At 37.1% G+C, this 16,670-nt stretch overlaps 1 protein-coding gene across 1 annotated transcript in view; it reads left to right on the top strand.

Annotated features, from left to right (window-relative positions):
* LOC107752821 (CUGBP Elav-like family member 2) overlaps positions 1-16,670 on the top strand; it is a 98,517-nt gene that overhangs the window by 41,173 nt on the left and 40,674 nt on the right. Inside the window, exons 2-3 of the mRNA XM_016568887.1 lie at positions 5,550-5,746; positions 14,892-14,974. Of these exons, the coding sequence (XP_016424373.1) occupies positions 5,550-5,746; positions 14,892-14,974 (280 nt within the window). The remainder of the gene's footprint in view (positions 1-5,549; positions 5,747-14,891; positions 14,975-16,670) is intronic.

Genomic DNA, 16,670 nt, shown 5'->3' with positions numbered 1-16,670 from the left:
TGTGTGTGTGTGTGTGTGTGTGTGTGAAAGCCTGCGGACTATCAGAGTTCCTTACATCAGCAATCCCCCCCACACACACACCTTAAGAGCAGCCCAGGCTGATAGAAGGTCTAGTTAAGCCATTAAGGCAGACAATTGACTCAAATTGAGAGGGAAGTGGATAGAAAGAAAGAGAAGAGAGAGAGAGAGAAAGGATGCTATGGCAGGAGTGGAACCACTTGACAACTTAATCTGAGCCTCAGGACTTACATTCAGACAGACAAACACACACACACACACAAACAAACACTTTTATTTTCACCTTGTGTCTAGTTCTTTCTCTTTCTACCTTGTCAACAGAGAAGAGTGAAAGAAAGATGGTCCAAATAAAGGACAATGTATTTAATCTGTCAACGGCTCCTCTCCTTATGCCTTTGCAGGGAATTGTAAGGAATTTAATGATTATGATTCCACGTAATGAGTCTGGTTCCTTAAGGATTCCGTTTAGCACCACATAATCCTACTGTGACTGTATTATACCATTTAGTCTACTTTTATTTTGTGTATATATATATTATAAACAAGATCAGTGAGTGAGAGCGTTCAGGAGTCATTTTGGTCATTTCATTAAAAATAAGCAGCTTATAATGATCATGTTTTTGTTATTTTGTGCAATATCAAGTCGTTCAGATGTTTGGAATCGGTAAGACTTCTTAATGTTTTTGAAAGCCAGCAATACTGTATTTATTTGATCAAATTAGAGTCAAAGCATTAATATTTTGAAATATTATTACAGTTTAACATAACTCTTTCTATTTTATTTATTTGAATATATAATGTATTCCTGAAATGGCAAAGCTGAATTTTCAGCAGTCATTACTCCAGTCTTCAGTGTCACATGATTCTTCAGAAATCATTCTAATACACTGATTTGGTGCTCAATAAACATTTATTATTATTATCAATGTTGAAAATTAAAAAAAAAAAAAAAAGCAGTGATTTAAAAAAATATATATAAATTTTTGTCATGATTCTTTGAAATATAGTTTAAAATAACTGCATTTATTTGAAACAGAAGTGATTTAGTGTTTACTGTCACTTTTGATTAATTTAATGCATCCTTGCTGAATAAAAGTATTCAGTTCTTGAAAAAAAAGTGTTCACTCTACATCTGAAAAAGAAGGCAAATGTTCAGAAACCATTAGTGGTTCCCAACCCCAGGCCAGTGTGTGCGAGTGTCTTCCAGCACACTGTTACAGGCTTCCTGTGACTTGTGCCTTTGTATTCCTGCAGTCGGGCCTTGTCGAACCAAACAATTACTAATTGTGACAGACACAAGCGCACACATGCACGCACAACACCCTGACACTCGCAGTCCCATCCCTCTCTCTGTATCAGAGTCCGTTTCTGGCTCTTGTGCCTGTGTCATGCTCGCTTTTTTCGCCATTATTTCTTTTTGATCGGCGGCGAGGGGCACCCTTATCACCGCGGTAACTGCCGGGGGATTTATTGGGGTGGGGGTAGCTGAGCAGCGGTTGCCGTGGGGACCTGAAAGGACGGCTTTCCCGTGGCGCATGCAGAAATGTCCTTTAAATCGCTCAAAGACTTGGGCGTCTCCGCGGAGAGAATAGGATCCTTCTGCAAGAGATGGGTGAATCGAGTCCAGAGGTCTGTGTCTCTTCTCTTTACCTCCGACCTTTTCTTTTTATCGGTTGCTGCTCTTTTAACTCTAGGCCTTGTTTTTTTTTTTTTTTGAATAGAATAGAATGACAAATCACTTCATCGGTTTAAAGAGAAATTAGGCTTTGTGAATGACTAAGTGAGTTAGTTCTTTATGGCTTTTATTCCACTTCTAATCTGTGATTGTGTAGTGCATCATGTTTATATGTGTGTGTGTATACACACACTCGCACACGCACACACACACACACACACACACACACACACACACACAAAATACTGTCCATAGGAAACCATTTCTGAATAATCTATGTACAGGCCTCATGATGGATTCAGTTTATTTGTGTGCTGAGTAATTGTTATAGTCACCATATTCTACACTTTTGTAACTTGACAGCATGGGCAGCATTTTGTCCAAGCAATAATAAAAGGACATATTTTCATTTATAATTGGTCTTAAATCTCATTTTAAATCTCAAAGTGAGAAAATCGTATCGTGAATCATATTGCATCTTGCGTTAAGTGAATCGTTACATCCATAATAATGGTAGGTTTATACATTGTTTCTTAAAGGGGTCCTATTATGCTTTTTCACTTTTTCAACTTTAGTTAGTCTGTAATGTTGCTGTTTGAGCATAAAAAATATCTGCAAAGTTACAAAGTTCAAAGTCCAATTCAGGAGAGAGGTGTTGTAATAATGTAAAATATGTGAAAAATAATGTGTTTTTCGAACAACCTAGTATGAGAGCCTGTTCTAGTACACCCCCAAAACAAGATCAAGACTTTGTAAAAGAGCATAATAGGACCCCTTTAAACTAAAATTTGTCAATTGCCACCCTCTTTCTGAGATTACTTTTGTTGCTTCAGTTGACCAGTGACTGTTTTTTGAACTTTACATATTTAATTTACTTTTATTTATGAATTAAATTATCAATTTTAAATGTCTTTTGTCAGTTTGAAAAGGGATTAACATTTTATATTTTAAGTATTTCATTCATATTTATTTATTTGTTTAAACTTTTTGATTTTCATAACATACTATATATGTGTGTATATATATATATATATACAGTGGGTACGTCTGTGTTTTTCAATCAATATGGGGTGCTCTGTGTACATTAATGAGGAAAAAAAATTAACTTAAATGATTTTAGCAAATGGCTGCAATATAACAAAGAGTGAAAAATTGAAGGGGGTCTGAATACTTTCCGTACCCACTGTATAGTGTATATATAGTACTGAGAAAAGAAATAATTTCTCCTTTGTGCAGGGAATAGTACTTAATTCATTTCAAAATGCACGTTTCGAAGGGAAGAAATTTGAACGGTTATCTTGAAACAGGCGGAGGAGGCTTACTCACAGAATGCTTAGTGCGATAATTAGTCTCATGAGGAAATGATTATGCTTCTTCACTGAGGATAGAAGTATTTATTTATTTATTTTATTTATTTTCATATCAGTTGAAGGGCAACAGGCAGGTTGGCCATCGATCAGCAAAACCAAAATAAAATAAAATTGAGTAGACACTCAGTGATTTTTGAGTTTGTTTAGGCTTGTTCACTTATTTTGTTATTGTAAGCTGGTTAAAAATGAAATGTGAGTGTGGGGGTCGATAACTCTCTCTCTCTCGGCGTGCTTTCATCTGGAACTGAAACAAGCGCCTGAAATTCCTCATGAACTCGTTGAACCAGCAGCATGGGCGTCTAGGGGTCACACGGATCTGTCTCGCATCCTGACTCAGCTCAGCCATTTTTATCATGTCATGATTTGTTTCATTCTGGTGTGAGTCACTCACAATTCTACGTTCAATTCATGTTGAAGCTAGCATTTGTGAAACTGTTTTCAGTAAACTGCTTACAGTGGAAGTCTATGGGGCAAATGTAATGGATGGTGTTAAAGCGAAAATGTTAAGCTTTTATTTGTGTTAAAGCACTTTATTGATTTTCATTCATGCATTTCAGGTTTTTACATGAATCAAGTTGTTTCAAGAATAGCAAGTACAATTTTTGATGTTAAACTCTTCTATAACAGGTAGTGGTCGACCGATATATCGGCCGATATTTGGCATTTTTCAAGTATCGTCATCGGCCGATAAGTTTTTCTGCCTGGCCGATGTGTTCGAGGCGGGACTTTTATTTTGACGGTGCTAACTGCATCACCTTTCTGTAAAATGCCATCTAAATCGAAAGTTTGTAGCTCATTTCGTTCATTATGGACTGCTAGGAACATTAAGGAATTACAAGTACACTGACGGCCTCTGGAGTACACGCTGTACCTTGCATCAATTTGACTGTGGGTTGCGTCATCGGCCGATAAGTTTTTCTGCCTGGCCGATGTGTTCGAGGCGGGACTTTTATTTTGACGGTGCTGAGAACGGCAGAGCACAGAGCACACAGTGCTCACATTCTCCCTCTTCATTGTTTGTTGTTGTCGTTTAACAGTTCTGCCTAATACAGATAGAAGTCTGTCTAATAATCAGATAGAACTGTTGAACAAATGAATTAAAAGGTATACAAAAAGTATTATAACGATTGCTTTTATATTATTAGTAACAGAAAGGCAGAAATAATACTTTCTTGTTTGCCGTCAGCATTCGGCAAATACGCATATCATTTAAACAAACCTTTAAATGACTAATGAACATTTAATTTCACAAACCTTGCAGACTTAGTCGAATCCAGCTGTGAGATCTTGTGAAGTGTGCATTTGTATATTGCCTGATCGCGTGTGCTCTGCCTGACAGTCGATCCGTGCGAATTGAATCCGGACAGGAGGAGAGTTCAGCTTCACTGGAGACGCGCAATCAACTTTAAACTCGTTATTTCAAACTATTCTGATTTATGCATTTGCGCACTATCATATTCATGTCATTTTTACTGCGTGCTGCATGTAAAATGAGTGTTACCTTGGCTTTAGTTGAAAAAATATGATTCCCAATGCACACAAACTTCCCAGATTACAGAGTGCCCTGTTGGTTACAGTGTTTACTTTCTTTTTGTTTATATATTTTAAAATATTTATTTATTTGTAAAAAATACTGTAATAGAATTATAGAATCAGGATGTTGTCATCTAAAGTATAAGTGTGTTTATTTTATACATATTTTATTTATTTTTAATATAATTCATTTTCAAATTATTTCAAGTTTCTCAAACATTAATTAAAATAAATAAAAATTATAATTAAAATAAAAAATATACTTATATATATCGGCTTTATATCGGCCATCGGCCACCCTGCTCTCTAAGATATCGGCATCGGCATCGGCTGTCAAAAAACCAATATCGGTCGACCACTAATAACGGCAAATTCAGCTTTACATGGTCATGGCATGAGTTGACAAATTGTGTGTTGCACAGACAAGTTTAGTATGCAATTTTATCACAATAATGTCATGGTAAAACAATTAATATTGTAAGTAAGTCTTACGGTGATATTTTCATCATAATCATGATGTGTATTTTTAGCATTTGCTCCACTTGCCCCATAGACTCCCATTTTAAATTTGCTGTAAACGTGCATTTTCTTTGCAAATGAAAGTTTCTGAGCAAATGAAAGTTATTTTATATGGTAATAGAGCTTACTGAATCTGGAACAGAGTCTGAATTGTACCTGCTCAGGACTATAAACACAACATCAACACACACACACAAGACACAGCACACGCTGAGTGTAATAACACTGTCGTGATTTTAATCAGGGTTTGTGTCTCTGTGTCTTCCTGCTTTAATGAGGAGCAGTTGTCGATCTGTCCAGCCCGAATTTGCTCTCGCAGTGAGCTTGGAGACCAACCTCTCTCACTCCCCATCTTCCTTTACATCTTCCAGTGTTCTCAGACAACGATATACACTGTTGACTCTTCCTAACGCTCACTTTCTGTCTCTCTGCAGTAACGGTACAGCTGGGAAGATGAACGGCGCCCTGGAACACTCGGACCAGCCTGATCCGGACGCCATTAAGATGTTTGTGGGTCAGATCCCTCGCTCCTGGTCCGAGAAAGAGTTAAAGGAGCTTTTTGAGCCGTACGGAGCCGTCTACCAGATCAACATACTGCGAGATCGTAGTCAGAACCCACCACAGAGCAAAGGTAGTGTGCGTTTCCTGTCTTTTGACATCACACACGCCATCGCAGCAGCAGGGTGTTGTGCTGCGTCGTTTAAACCTGCTTACATGTGTAATGTGTTAGCTTGAGCCTCTGACTTCCTGTTGTGCTTCTTCTTTTCCTGTCTGCCTGTTTCTGTCTTGCATCCTCCATCCATATCTTTCTTTTTCTCCATTTCTCAAAAGCTATGTTCAGAAACCTATTTAGGCATTGCTAGAATGCATCGCAACGGGCTCATTTAAAACTATCGCTAAAGATGGCGGACAGAATATGAAAAAAAAATGCTTGTAAATATTCCATTTAGTACATATTTTAAATAAAAACCGACAGTTTGACCCAGTATTTGCGATGTTTATATCTTTATAGTATCGCAATACTAGCTTAGCAACATGCTAACATCAAACTAAATTGGAGTCTTCCAAGCTGTTTGCGTGCTTCGTTGCTGCCTTTATGTCCTTCTGAAAGTTTCTACCTATAAACTCTAATTATTTTAATTGGATGCGTTGGTCAGTTCCATATTTGTTTCTCGGTTTATCATGTACGAACAAACTTTTTTCAAACTGCAGTACAACACAATTAAGCACAAAAGATTCACACAGCACATTTTTGAGTTTAAATACATGAAACATAAGGCAGTGGAACAGGGTTGCCAGGTTTTCACAAGAAAACCCGACCAATTGCTACTCAAAACTAGCCCAAACGCATTTTGGGGGGGGTCCCCCGTTAAAAAACGCGTTCCGGGGAGTAAAATACACTTTTTTTTTGGTGGGGTTTCCTGATAAAATTCACATTCCAGGGGTTAAATATCACGTTATTGGGGCCATTTCAACCTGCGGCAAGAGTGTTAAAGTAGCCCAAATCCACGGTAAAACCACGGACTTGGCAACATTGCAGTGGAATGAAAAAAAGCTAGGTCTTGAGAGTCGTTTGCGCAATAAGCTGCAACAGGACAGCATAACAATCAAAGATTAACATGATTAGCATGTTAACAGAAAAACAATGGAAAGGCAGTAGAATTCAAAAACCTTCTTTGTTAATGGCCTCTATGTGTGTAATTAATAGTGTATTGTATTGCAAATGTGCTGCTACAGAGAATGATGGGTAATGTAGCTTGGTCGCACTATCCTGAAACCAGCTAAAGTATGTGCTTTATTCATTAAACAGTTCATTAAATAATCGTGATATGAAATTTTCATACCGTTACATCCCTAAAATGCATGCAAATTGTCAACAATAACAATTGAAATGGTGCTTCCACCTCTAATTTACACACCCTCAACTCAGAAAGTCTGAACTTAAGAGTTTCAGACTCATAATTACGGCATTGTGGTGGCATTCATGTCCGCTCATCTCATAAATATCATCCTTTCAACACGACTTGAATGCAGTAATGTTCCAAATCAGTCATTTATGTGGTTTAGTTTTGGTTCCGATGCCGCCTATGTAGGCGGTAGACAGCGAGGTAGCTCATGGGTTTCAGAATAGCTCTAAAGTGTAGGCATTAACCTCGGTTCTGCAGAGTTGTTAACACTCAGACAGGAAGATGGCATGTACACGTTCACAGTGCCGCCCATCCTCTCACTCTTATGGAGGAAGAGTCAGGGCTGAGTGGGAGAGCATTACTCCTAAGTCCTATACTCTCTCTCTTTCGCGCACACACAGGCATTGCGACGGGTATCTCCGGCAGAGCTGAGGTGTGTGATTGGCTTTCAGACGGGGTGATGAGTGCTCCTGTAGTTCATTTAGCAGCAGTTAGAGTGCCTCTCTCAGGTCCTGCTTCATCAAGGCCTCTGACACAGCCGTGGGGCCGTAATGGCCGCCGCTAGCCTTCAGCTTCACTCTAACCCATTTTCATTTAGGAAAAGGTCATCTGCGCGCATCTTCGGCGATTAAATTAGACGATATTGAAAGATTTCTCCACCAACAAAGTCGCAAGGTGAGCGTTAACTTCCCTGTCTTTCCCTGTGGCGTCCGCCAATTAGAACTGATTTTCTCTAAAAAAAAAAGTATTTAGTTTTCCTTTTTTTTTCCTCCCATAAGGACAGTTTTCCACCTTTTAAAATTACAAATTAATGGGCAGATTATATTAAGAAAAGTGTGCCAGTTAACAGGACTCAACTTGAAGTGTCCTAAAGCAACATATACACACAGTATTAGATAACCTGAGATCTTACTCAAGTTCGCACACACTTTAATTTTCGTGACTTTACGCTGACGCAACCAACTAGTTTAATACATAACCTGCTCACAAGCAAACATGACACATTGGAGTCTTTATTTAGTTTTCAAGAGTTTTACACTTATTTATGGGAACTAACTTCAACAACTGAATTTTATTTATTTGTTTAAATATTTAACAAATAAAATTCATTGCATGTATCATTTCACACATTATGTGTAATATTGAAATAAAGGAAGCAAATAAAAATGTAATAATTAAATAATATATATATAGAACGCATATTTATGACATTTTCTAGAGGGACGTCTATCACCGTTGCACCCGCGTCTCGCAGAGAGCGGCATGTTTAGAAAGCCATGTAAAATTAATGTAAGTTCAACTTTTAAAAAACATGTCTGAAGACGTTATGGCGGTGTTTCCCCATCCCACTGTATCTCATGTTTTTAAATGAAGAAAGTAGCCTACTCTATGTGATTGGTTTTCGGTCCTTTGTATTAAACTATACATACATGCATGGTGCTGTTTTTTTAATTACTAATAGCAACTTTATTAATTATATATGGCTTATAAACATTATTTTAAACATTATGCACTTTTTTTCCAAAGATAGTCGTGTTGTTTTATTACGCTTTGAAGAAACGTGCATAATATTTTGCTCGATGCGCCCTCTTGTGGCCTCAGGAGAGAAAAAAAAAGCTTGTTTCCCCCTAACTGAAATTATGCCTTTTAAATTCTAATATAATTCGAATTTTGATAATATTTAAGTAGAAAATTTGAATTGAGTTTTTCAGTCATTTTGACAGCCCTAGTGTGTGTGTGTGTGTGTGCGCGCGTGAGAATGGAGGCATAGAATATAAATGCACCCAGAGGTGAAGAGCAGGAATTGTTTATCAGAGCCGGGCTGCAATTTAGAACGGTCTGCACACACGCACACACATAGAAACAGACTGTCCCTTGTTGATTGAGTGATGCGAGAGCGGTCCAGGGCTAAATGGCCCTGAGCAGCTGGGGTTCTTTAGTAAAGATGTATTCCTGTCTGCCTTTGAAGTCCGTCACACACACACATACGCACGCCTACACGCACATAAGATGAATGGATGTGTTTGTGTCTGCATCCTTTTCAGTCCCTGGACACGTAGAACAGAATGATACAAGTGTGTGTGTGTCCTCTAAGGCCAAATGCAGATGCGCTATGCTAATGTATTGAAATGTATTCTAACAGATATGTGTGTGTTCATGGGATTAAGTCCATAACTTTAGGGCTTTGGATGGTCTGTCTCGTTTAACAGATCAAAAACCGAATCTGGGAATAATTGGCATTCAAGTCGTTTTCATTTACAGTCAACACGAAAACGGGATTCGCAACCTGTTATACTTCCATAATGCGACACATTTCCGAGTGAAACGAGATGTAAAATGCTATCCTTCGGGAATTGATTGGATTGTGAAAAGCGGCAGTTTCGGGCCTGAATTCGCAGTCAGTTGTGAAAGACTACTTTCTTTCCAGAAAGAAAAAAAAATCGCGGTCACCTGTTGATTTAAACTGAAAAGGAAAAAAGTAGTATCATAGTAGGGGTGGAACATTTTTCACAAATATTCACAGTGGCTCCAAAAAACTATTTGGACACTTGAGCCATCGTTAAAAATGCAGAAATGTAAATATACTTTACTATTAAATTTAGGGATGTTCATTTCGGTTATTTTTCCTAACCGACAACCGACGCTCGTTAACCGACAAGATTATTTTAATTTAGAATTGAATTAAATTAGAAAGGATAAGTGTCTGTGACCCATTAAAAATACTAACATTTGTTTCCCGGGGATTAATTTTACATGCGCAAAAAGCAGCAAACAACAGAGGATTCACATGGTCATCATATCACATCATGCACCTGCAGCGTTTCAGCGAGCGGAGAAAAACATAATAAAGCTAGGCAAACCTTTTACAATTCCGATTACCTTTATGACTAAAAGGAGTAGTTGCTTCCACTGTTAGAAAGAAAAAATTCAAGTGATTGATTGCGCCGGCGCCGCATGTGCGCACACAGTTAAGCTCGTCGGTATTAGGCCTATTTCTGAATGAAATAATAAAATGCGACTTATACGCGACTTATGCTTTTTTTGTCTCTAAAAAACAAAAAAAAATTATACGCGTAGCCTATTTTAACCATGCAGCAAATCTTTTTAAATATTTTGATAAATTACTGGGAAAAAAAAAATTAATAAATTACTTTTTAAACCATTTAACTGGTTGTATTAATCGGTCAAAATTCTATACGGTCGGTTAACGGTTAACCGGTTAAAATTAACATCCCTAATTAAATTACATTAAATTAAATATAGTTCGAATTATATAACAAAGTATCAAAACAAGTAGCTTTTTTCCCCGTATCGAAAAGAAAAGAAATTGAATAGAAATATTTATTTGTAAAGAACAATAGTAAGAATTGTATTAGTAATAATGATACAACAATCGTGGTACTGAAGTGGGATTCATTTTAAAGAAATATAGCACAGCTACACTTTTTAATCAATTATTTTTCAAAAAATGAAAAGTGTTCATTATCAAACGTAAAAACATCTTTCTGTTACTGTTAGATGTGCAAATAGCCGAGCATGAGCCCTTTGTAAGCCTGTATGATATTATGGAATCCGTCCGTCAGCGAGTCTGAGCACGAGTACGAACGGTCACGGAGCTCTTGAGGCGGTTGTACGCCTCGTGGTTTTATCCTGTCTTATCTGTCTCAGGTGAGGCATGGGCTTTCAGACCGTACGTCAGCAGTCCTGCCACGTACGGATGTGGAAAACACTTTGAGGACGGCTGTTCTGACCTCCCTGCCTGGGATTGTCAAAAGTTTCCAGTGTCGCAACACGATTAAACACGAACCGCTGTCAACAGCCAAGGAATGAGTTGCTGGCAGAGTCGAGAAAGCCTACGTTTCCTTCACTTTTGCTGACAACACAAGAATTAACAGGATCTTATTGGCTGACTGTTTATTATTAGCGTATTAGCGTTGTTTCAAAGGCAGCATTTTAATGGTTTTGCACATCTCTATTTTCTAGAAGGAACAGGAAAAGGAGAATGATATGCAAAATCAATGAGCCACAATGTGAAGTGCCTCTTCACATTAAACATGGAAAATCAGCAACAGTAATATGACAAGTGACACCACTCTTCAATTAGCAAAAAAAAAAAAATGTTAATCAATCCTTTAGCACAGACGTTTTCATATTTGTTGATGCCAAATTAACTTTTTGATGCCAAAATGGACCAACAAATAAAATAATTCACTTGTTAGGGACCCCCTTGCTAAAATTTGAAAGCACCTCAGGAAAAAATACAACACAACTGCACATTTTTTTAAAAATTATGTATATTGATATGGAGATGAACAAAGGGGGAAAAATATATTTTTATATTATTCTTATTTTTATTATTATTATCATTTGCATTTTATTACTTACTACTACTAATATATAATATATATATTGTATATATATATATATATCTGTGCTGCGATTATGATAAATTATTATTTTTATTTTACTAATAAATTATTATTATTTGAATAATATTTTATATATAACTTTTAATGCGTACAAACAGTACGGTTTCATTCATATTATTATTATTATTATTATTATTATGAATAATAACAATGCAACATAGTAAATTAGCACACTGATTGGTCAGCTAATATGAGTTCATAAGTGTGTGTATATAGCTTTTTACAACAGGTTTGAACATGGCTCATCTGTCAGAACTATCAGAGTTCTTAACCTTATTCTCATCTTTACCTTCACTGGTCTTACGCAAGCGTACAGTGCCTTCCAAGTCTTGATGTAGTGGAGTGTTACTTAATACTACTGGAGTATTATGAGCTCATGTAGTATTACTGTTAGAATAGCTGTGCGGTGTTTAGGCTTATGTGGTATTAACTCAAATCTGTGTACACAAAACACTTGTGAACACTCCCCCTATATCAAACGTTTCACAATTGATTCATACAAACAGTACCATGTTTATGAAAACACATTTTTGTTTATCATTTATATAACTGTAAATGTACGCCATAAAGTCTGGTCCACACTCGAGCTCATTTTGGCCACTTAGATAGGAAGCGACAAACCAGCATTTTCATTCTCAAAACCAACCAGTCAGATTTAAGCTTACAATTTTGAGAAAGCTCTTGGTACTTTTGTGCAGACAGCCAGCAAACAATCTGGGCCTTATGTCGTTTTTCCACTGCATGGTACGGCACGCTTTTGGGGCGTTTTCCACTGTGTACAGTACCTGGTACCTGGTACTTTTTTCAGCACCACCTCAGCTGAGGTTCCAAGCGAGCCGTACCGTTACCAAAATGTGACGTGTAAACCCTGCTGATCACTGATTTGCCAGAGAGAATCGTCACTAGTGGGCGTCATTGAACTTGCGACACGTGACACTAGACCCGCTAGATTAAATCAGCATAGCCAGCGAGGATCGAACGCAACTTTTTTTGAACGAACACAACAGTTTCAAACGTGCGCACCTTTTTTTAAACAACAAAACAATGGCTGTTTCGTGGTCTGTTGAGGAAGCACAGACGTTCCTCTCGTTGATAGCAGAGGAGCGGATCCAGTGAGAGCTTGATGGGATGACGCGGAAAGAAAAAGTTTTTCAGGAGGTCACGGCAGTAGAGGCGGCGCAGCTATAACGACATGTCTATAATCCCGCCCACTCTAAAGCTGTACTATACTCCATTGAAAACGCAAACTGAGCTGAGCCGAGCTGTACCATGCAGTGGAAAAGCGCCATTAGACTACATGTCTATTTAGCAGATGCCTATGGTACTCTATTTCTGAATACAGTCCTCTGAGACCCCTGGGGTCGGTATTTTGCTTCAGGCACAATGGTGATTGATCCGAAACAGGATCTCATTAACACTTCAGTTCCTGGGTCACACTTAATTGGGATTGAACTTAAAACCTTTGTGTTAATGGCCCAGAACCATTAAGCACCCCAACAAGGACCAATGTCAATGTTGACTGATGGGAATGTTTCAGGCATGTTGGGAGTTTAAATGTGTATGATCACTTACTGGTGTCTTGTGTGTGTGTGTATGTGTGTGTGTGTGTGTACTGGTTTATATATCCTGGTGGGGACTTAAACCTGACTATACACAGACTCATGGGGACTCGTGTCACGGTGGGGACCTAAATTGTGGTCCCCACGGGTACAAAAGCTTATAAATCATACAGAATCATACAGTTTTTTGAAAATCTAAAAATGCAGAAAGTTTCCTGTGAGGGGTAGGTTTAGGGGTAGGGTTGGTGTAGGGCAATAGAATATACGGTCTGTACAGTAGAAAAACCATTACGCCTATGAGAGTCCCCACAAGGATAGCTGACCAGACATGTGTGTGTGTGTGTGTGTGTGTGTAACACTGGTAACAAGGTTGTTTTGGCCATGGACTGGATTGCACCGTTGCCAGGGACAAGTGAGTGCTTAGTTTATCCTGCCAAAATTCTCCCTGGCAGTAAAAGGGGCTTCAGTTCACTCATTTTTTTCTGGTTCCTCTTTTCTTTTCTCTCTAAAAAAAAGCATGCCAGCAGTCTCAGCTTGCTTTAGCCACACACACACACACACATACAAAGGTCCCCAGCTGATTCTTTCTGTCAGTCCTCTCTGCCTGTTTGTGTGTGTGTGTGTGCTCCTGTGCTCCAATGCCCAGTCAAGGACAGTGATGTGTGCGGATGCATACTGTACACATACTCGTTTTTATTTTTCTGATGAAGGTCAGAGCTTTTTGGCCGATCTGTTTTAGAGGCCTCAAAATGTATCATTTTGTGGTTGTCAGACTTTAGTGGAACATGTCCATTAAGTGTTACATATGTAATTTCTAAAGTCTAAAGTGAGTTTTCAGTCTGAATTGAATGTGTGGTAAAATCAGTGTTATTTGAGTAATATTTATATACTATTATAGCATTTATTAATATTTTAAATATGCTTTTATTTTTATATTTTCGGTATTTTAATTTTTGTCATTTTATGTGCTTTGTCATTTTTATTAGTTTTTTTTTTTCAGTTTTAGTGTTAGTGATTTTTAATAGTTAATTTCAGTTATTTTTCAAGGCAACTTTCTAAATTTTAAGCTTTTCATCTAATATTTAGATTTGATTTAATTTCAGATTTACTTCAATTAACGAAATTTTCATAGTTTTATTTTTCGTCTTCGTTTTAGTTAACAATAGAAACACTTTTTAGTAAAAAAAAAAAATGAAACAGTGTAATGCAAAATAATAGCAATTATAACAAAGCTTCGCATTAGGTTGTCCTCCTGGGCTGCACAGAAATACATTACGTGACCAGTGTAGTCTGATTCATAAGCACAAGACTCTTATGAGCAGGGTTTTTTTTAAGATTCACACAAACACTTTATTTATTTATTTATTGTTTGATTGTTTAACATATATATTTATATAAATATTCTCTCACATGAATAATTGTATTATTAAAATTTAAAAAAATTATAATAAGTTTATAAATATATACATTTTAAATAAATAAATGTAACTTCAAATCAAATATGTTCTCTTTCAACAAGTACAAATGATTTGATGCTGGAGTTTTTACCTTAATCATGCTTGCAACAACATGTGGGTCACTTGGTTTTTATGTCTAAGGTGGGGATGCTGGGTAGCCAGTGAAATCTCATTGGTCCACAGTCCCACTCCATATGGCTGTTTATTAAGCATCAAATATTAGCCTCTTTCCTCTCGTTCCTTATCTTCTCTGTGGTGTAGTTTGGCAGAGATCTGTATGACAGCAGTGAGATTGTTTTCTCTCTCAGCAGGTAGTGAGACGAAAAGAAAAAGATCAAATCCACTTGGATTATTGCATGCTTAAAATGCTTACCTCTCTCTTTCTCTTTCTCTCTTTCTCTCTGTCTCTGTCTGTTTTCCCAGGGTGCTGTTTTGTCACATTCTACACGCGGAAAGCTGCCCTGGAGGCCCAGAATGCACTGCACAACATAAAGACCTTAACTGGGGTGAGTGTTTGTTTATCTGCTCATGTCTGTCTCTCTCTGAACGCTAGCAAGGCAGAGAATTTCTTATTCAAATGACGACAGTTTCAAGTTTTTAAATCTGGTTTCCTTTGTTAGAGGTTGTAATTCAGGAAAATGTGTGAAGTCGGGTTGAGGAGACAGGATTATTGTGGTTTTTGTCTCAAGTCAAAGAGAGACTTTAATGAGTTTATGATTTGAGCTTTCTGACGGAGCGGCTAATGTTTGTTGTCATCAAATCAGAGCCCTTGTTCTCGAAATCCAAAACAGAAAATGTCTCGGGGGAGATTTGAGCTATACACTAACGTTCAAAAATGGGGGCTCAGTAAGAACTTTTTTTTTTTTTTTAAGAAATATTACGTTTATTCAGCAATGGCACATTAAATCAAAAATAACAGTAAAGACATTTTTAATGTTATAAAAAAAACATTTCAGATAAATGCTGTGCTTTTAAACATTGTTCATCAAAGAGACCTAAAACAGTAAAAAAAAAAAAAAAGTTTTCAACAATAATAATAATATGAAATGGTTATTGAGCGGCAAATCAGCTTATTAGAATGATTTCTTAAAGATCATGCAACACTGAAGACTGGAGTAACGACTAATAAAAATTCAACTTTGCATCACAAGAAGAAATCATATAAAAACAAACTATTAAAATAGAAAACAGTTATTACAGTAAATTGTGATAATTAAAATTTTTTACTCTATTTTTGATTAAATAAATGCACCCTTGGTAAGCATACGAATGTTCTCTCAAAAACATTTTACAGACCACAAAATTTTGAACGTTAGTGTATATCATAGCACTAATATTAAAATTCTGTCCGAGACCAATTAAGCCAATGATTTTTCATAGATTTTTGCGGCTGATAAACAATACATGCTGGATATTAAAATTTGACTCCAATAAATTTGACCAAATAAATGAAAAATAAAATAATGAAAACTAAAACGCATGGGTTTGTAATTCTACAAGTGATTTAAAGCATTGGAACATCATAATATGCAATACAACAAAATGAATTGAGATTTGAACAGTGTTATTAAATGATTAGCATTTTTTTTTTTATTAAATATCTCAAATATAGGACAGTAACCAATATAGTACCGTATATATGTAATATTTTACTACTAATTTCTCCATATCACTTGGATTTGAACCACCCGAAACATGTTTGTGTACTTGTGTACAGCAGTGTTAATTTCGTCAACGAAGACGAGGACGAAAAATATTTGTTAACGAACATTTTTTTCTGTGACTAAGACGAGACGTTGACGAGCTAAAACTAATATCTGATGATAAAAACTATGACGAAATTTATGCCGCGTCTTCGTTAACAAGTCGAGACGGGACTATAATTTATTTGAGGACTACCGGACATTCAAAATAAGTTACATCCTATAGGCTACTGTCTTGTCCTTCAAAATGTGCGTCCCTGTCATTGGATTGCAATCGGATAAGGGGCGTTTGCATATCTAGTCTCAGTATGGCAGCCGCAGTGGATGGATAGGCTAACAAAATGCGCACTAGCGATCTGAAACAATGGCCTCAGCACCCGAAGGGGTAGAGATAAGGTTACAAGATGTCACATTTTTCCCGGGAGTCACAATTCGTTGTCGATTAACTTAAAGTTAGTGAAGGCACGATAGGCGAAATCACGCTGATAGAAGTGCTCTC

This window comes from Sinocyclocheilus rhinocerous, unplaced genomic scaffold, assembly GCF_001515625.1.
Source record: "Sinocyclocheilus rhinocerous isolate Xijiao unplaced genomic scaffold, SAMN03320098_v1.1 scaffold2366, whole genome shotgun sequence".
Classification (NCBI taxonomy): domain Eukaryota; kingdom Metazoa; phylum Chordata; class Actinopteri; order Cypriniformes; family Cyprinidae; genus Sinocyclocheilus; species Sinocyclocheilus rhinocerous.
This window is presented reverse-complemented; position numbering and strand designations above follow the sequence as displayed.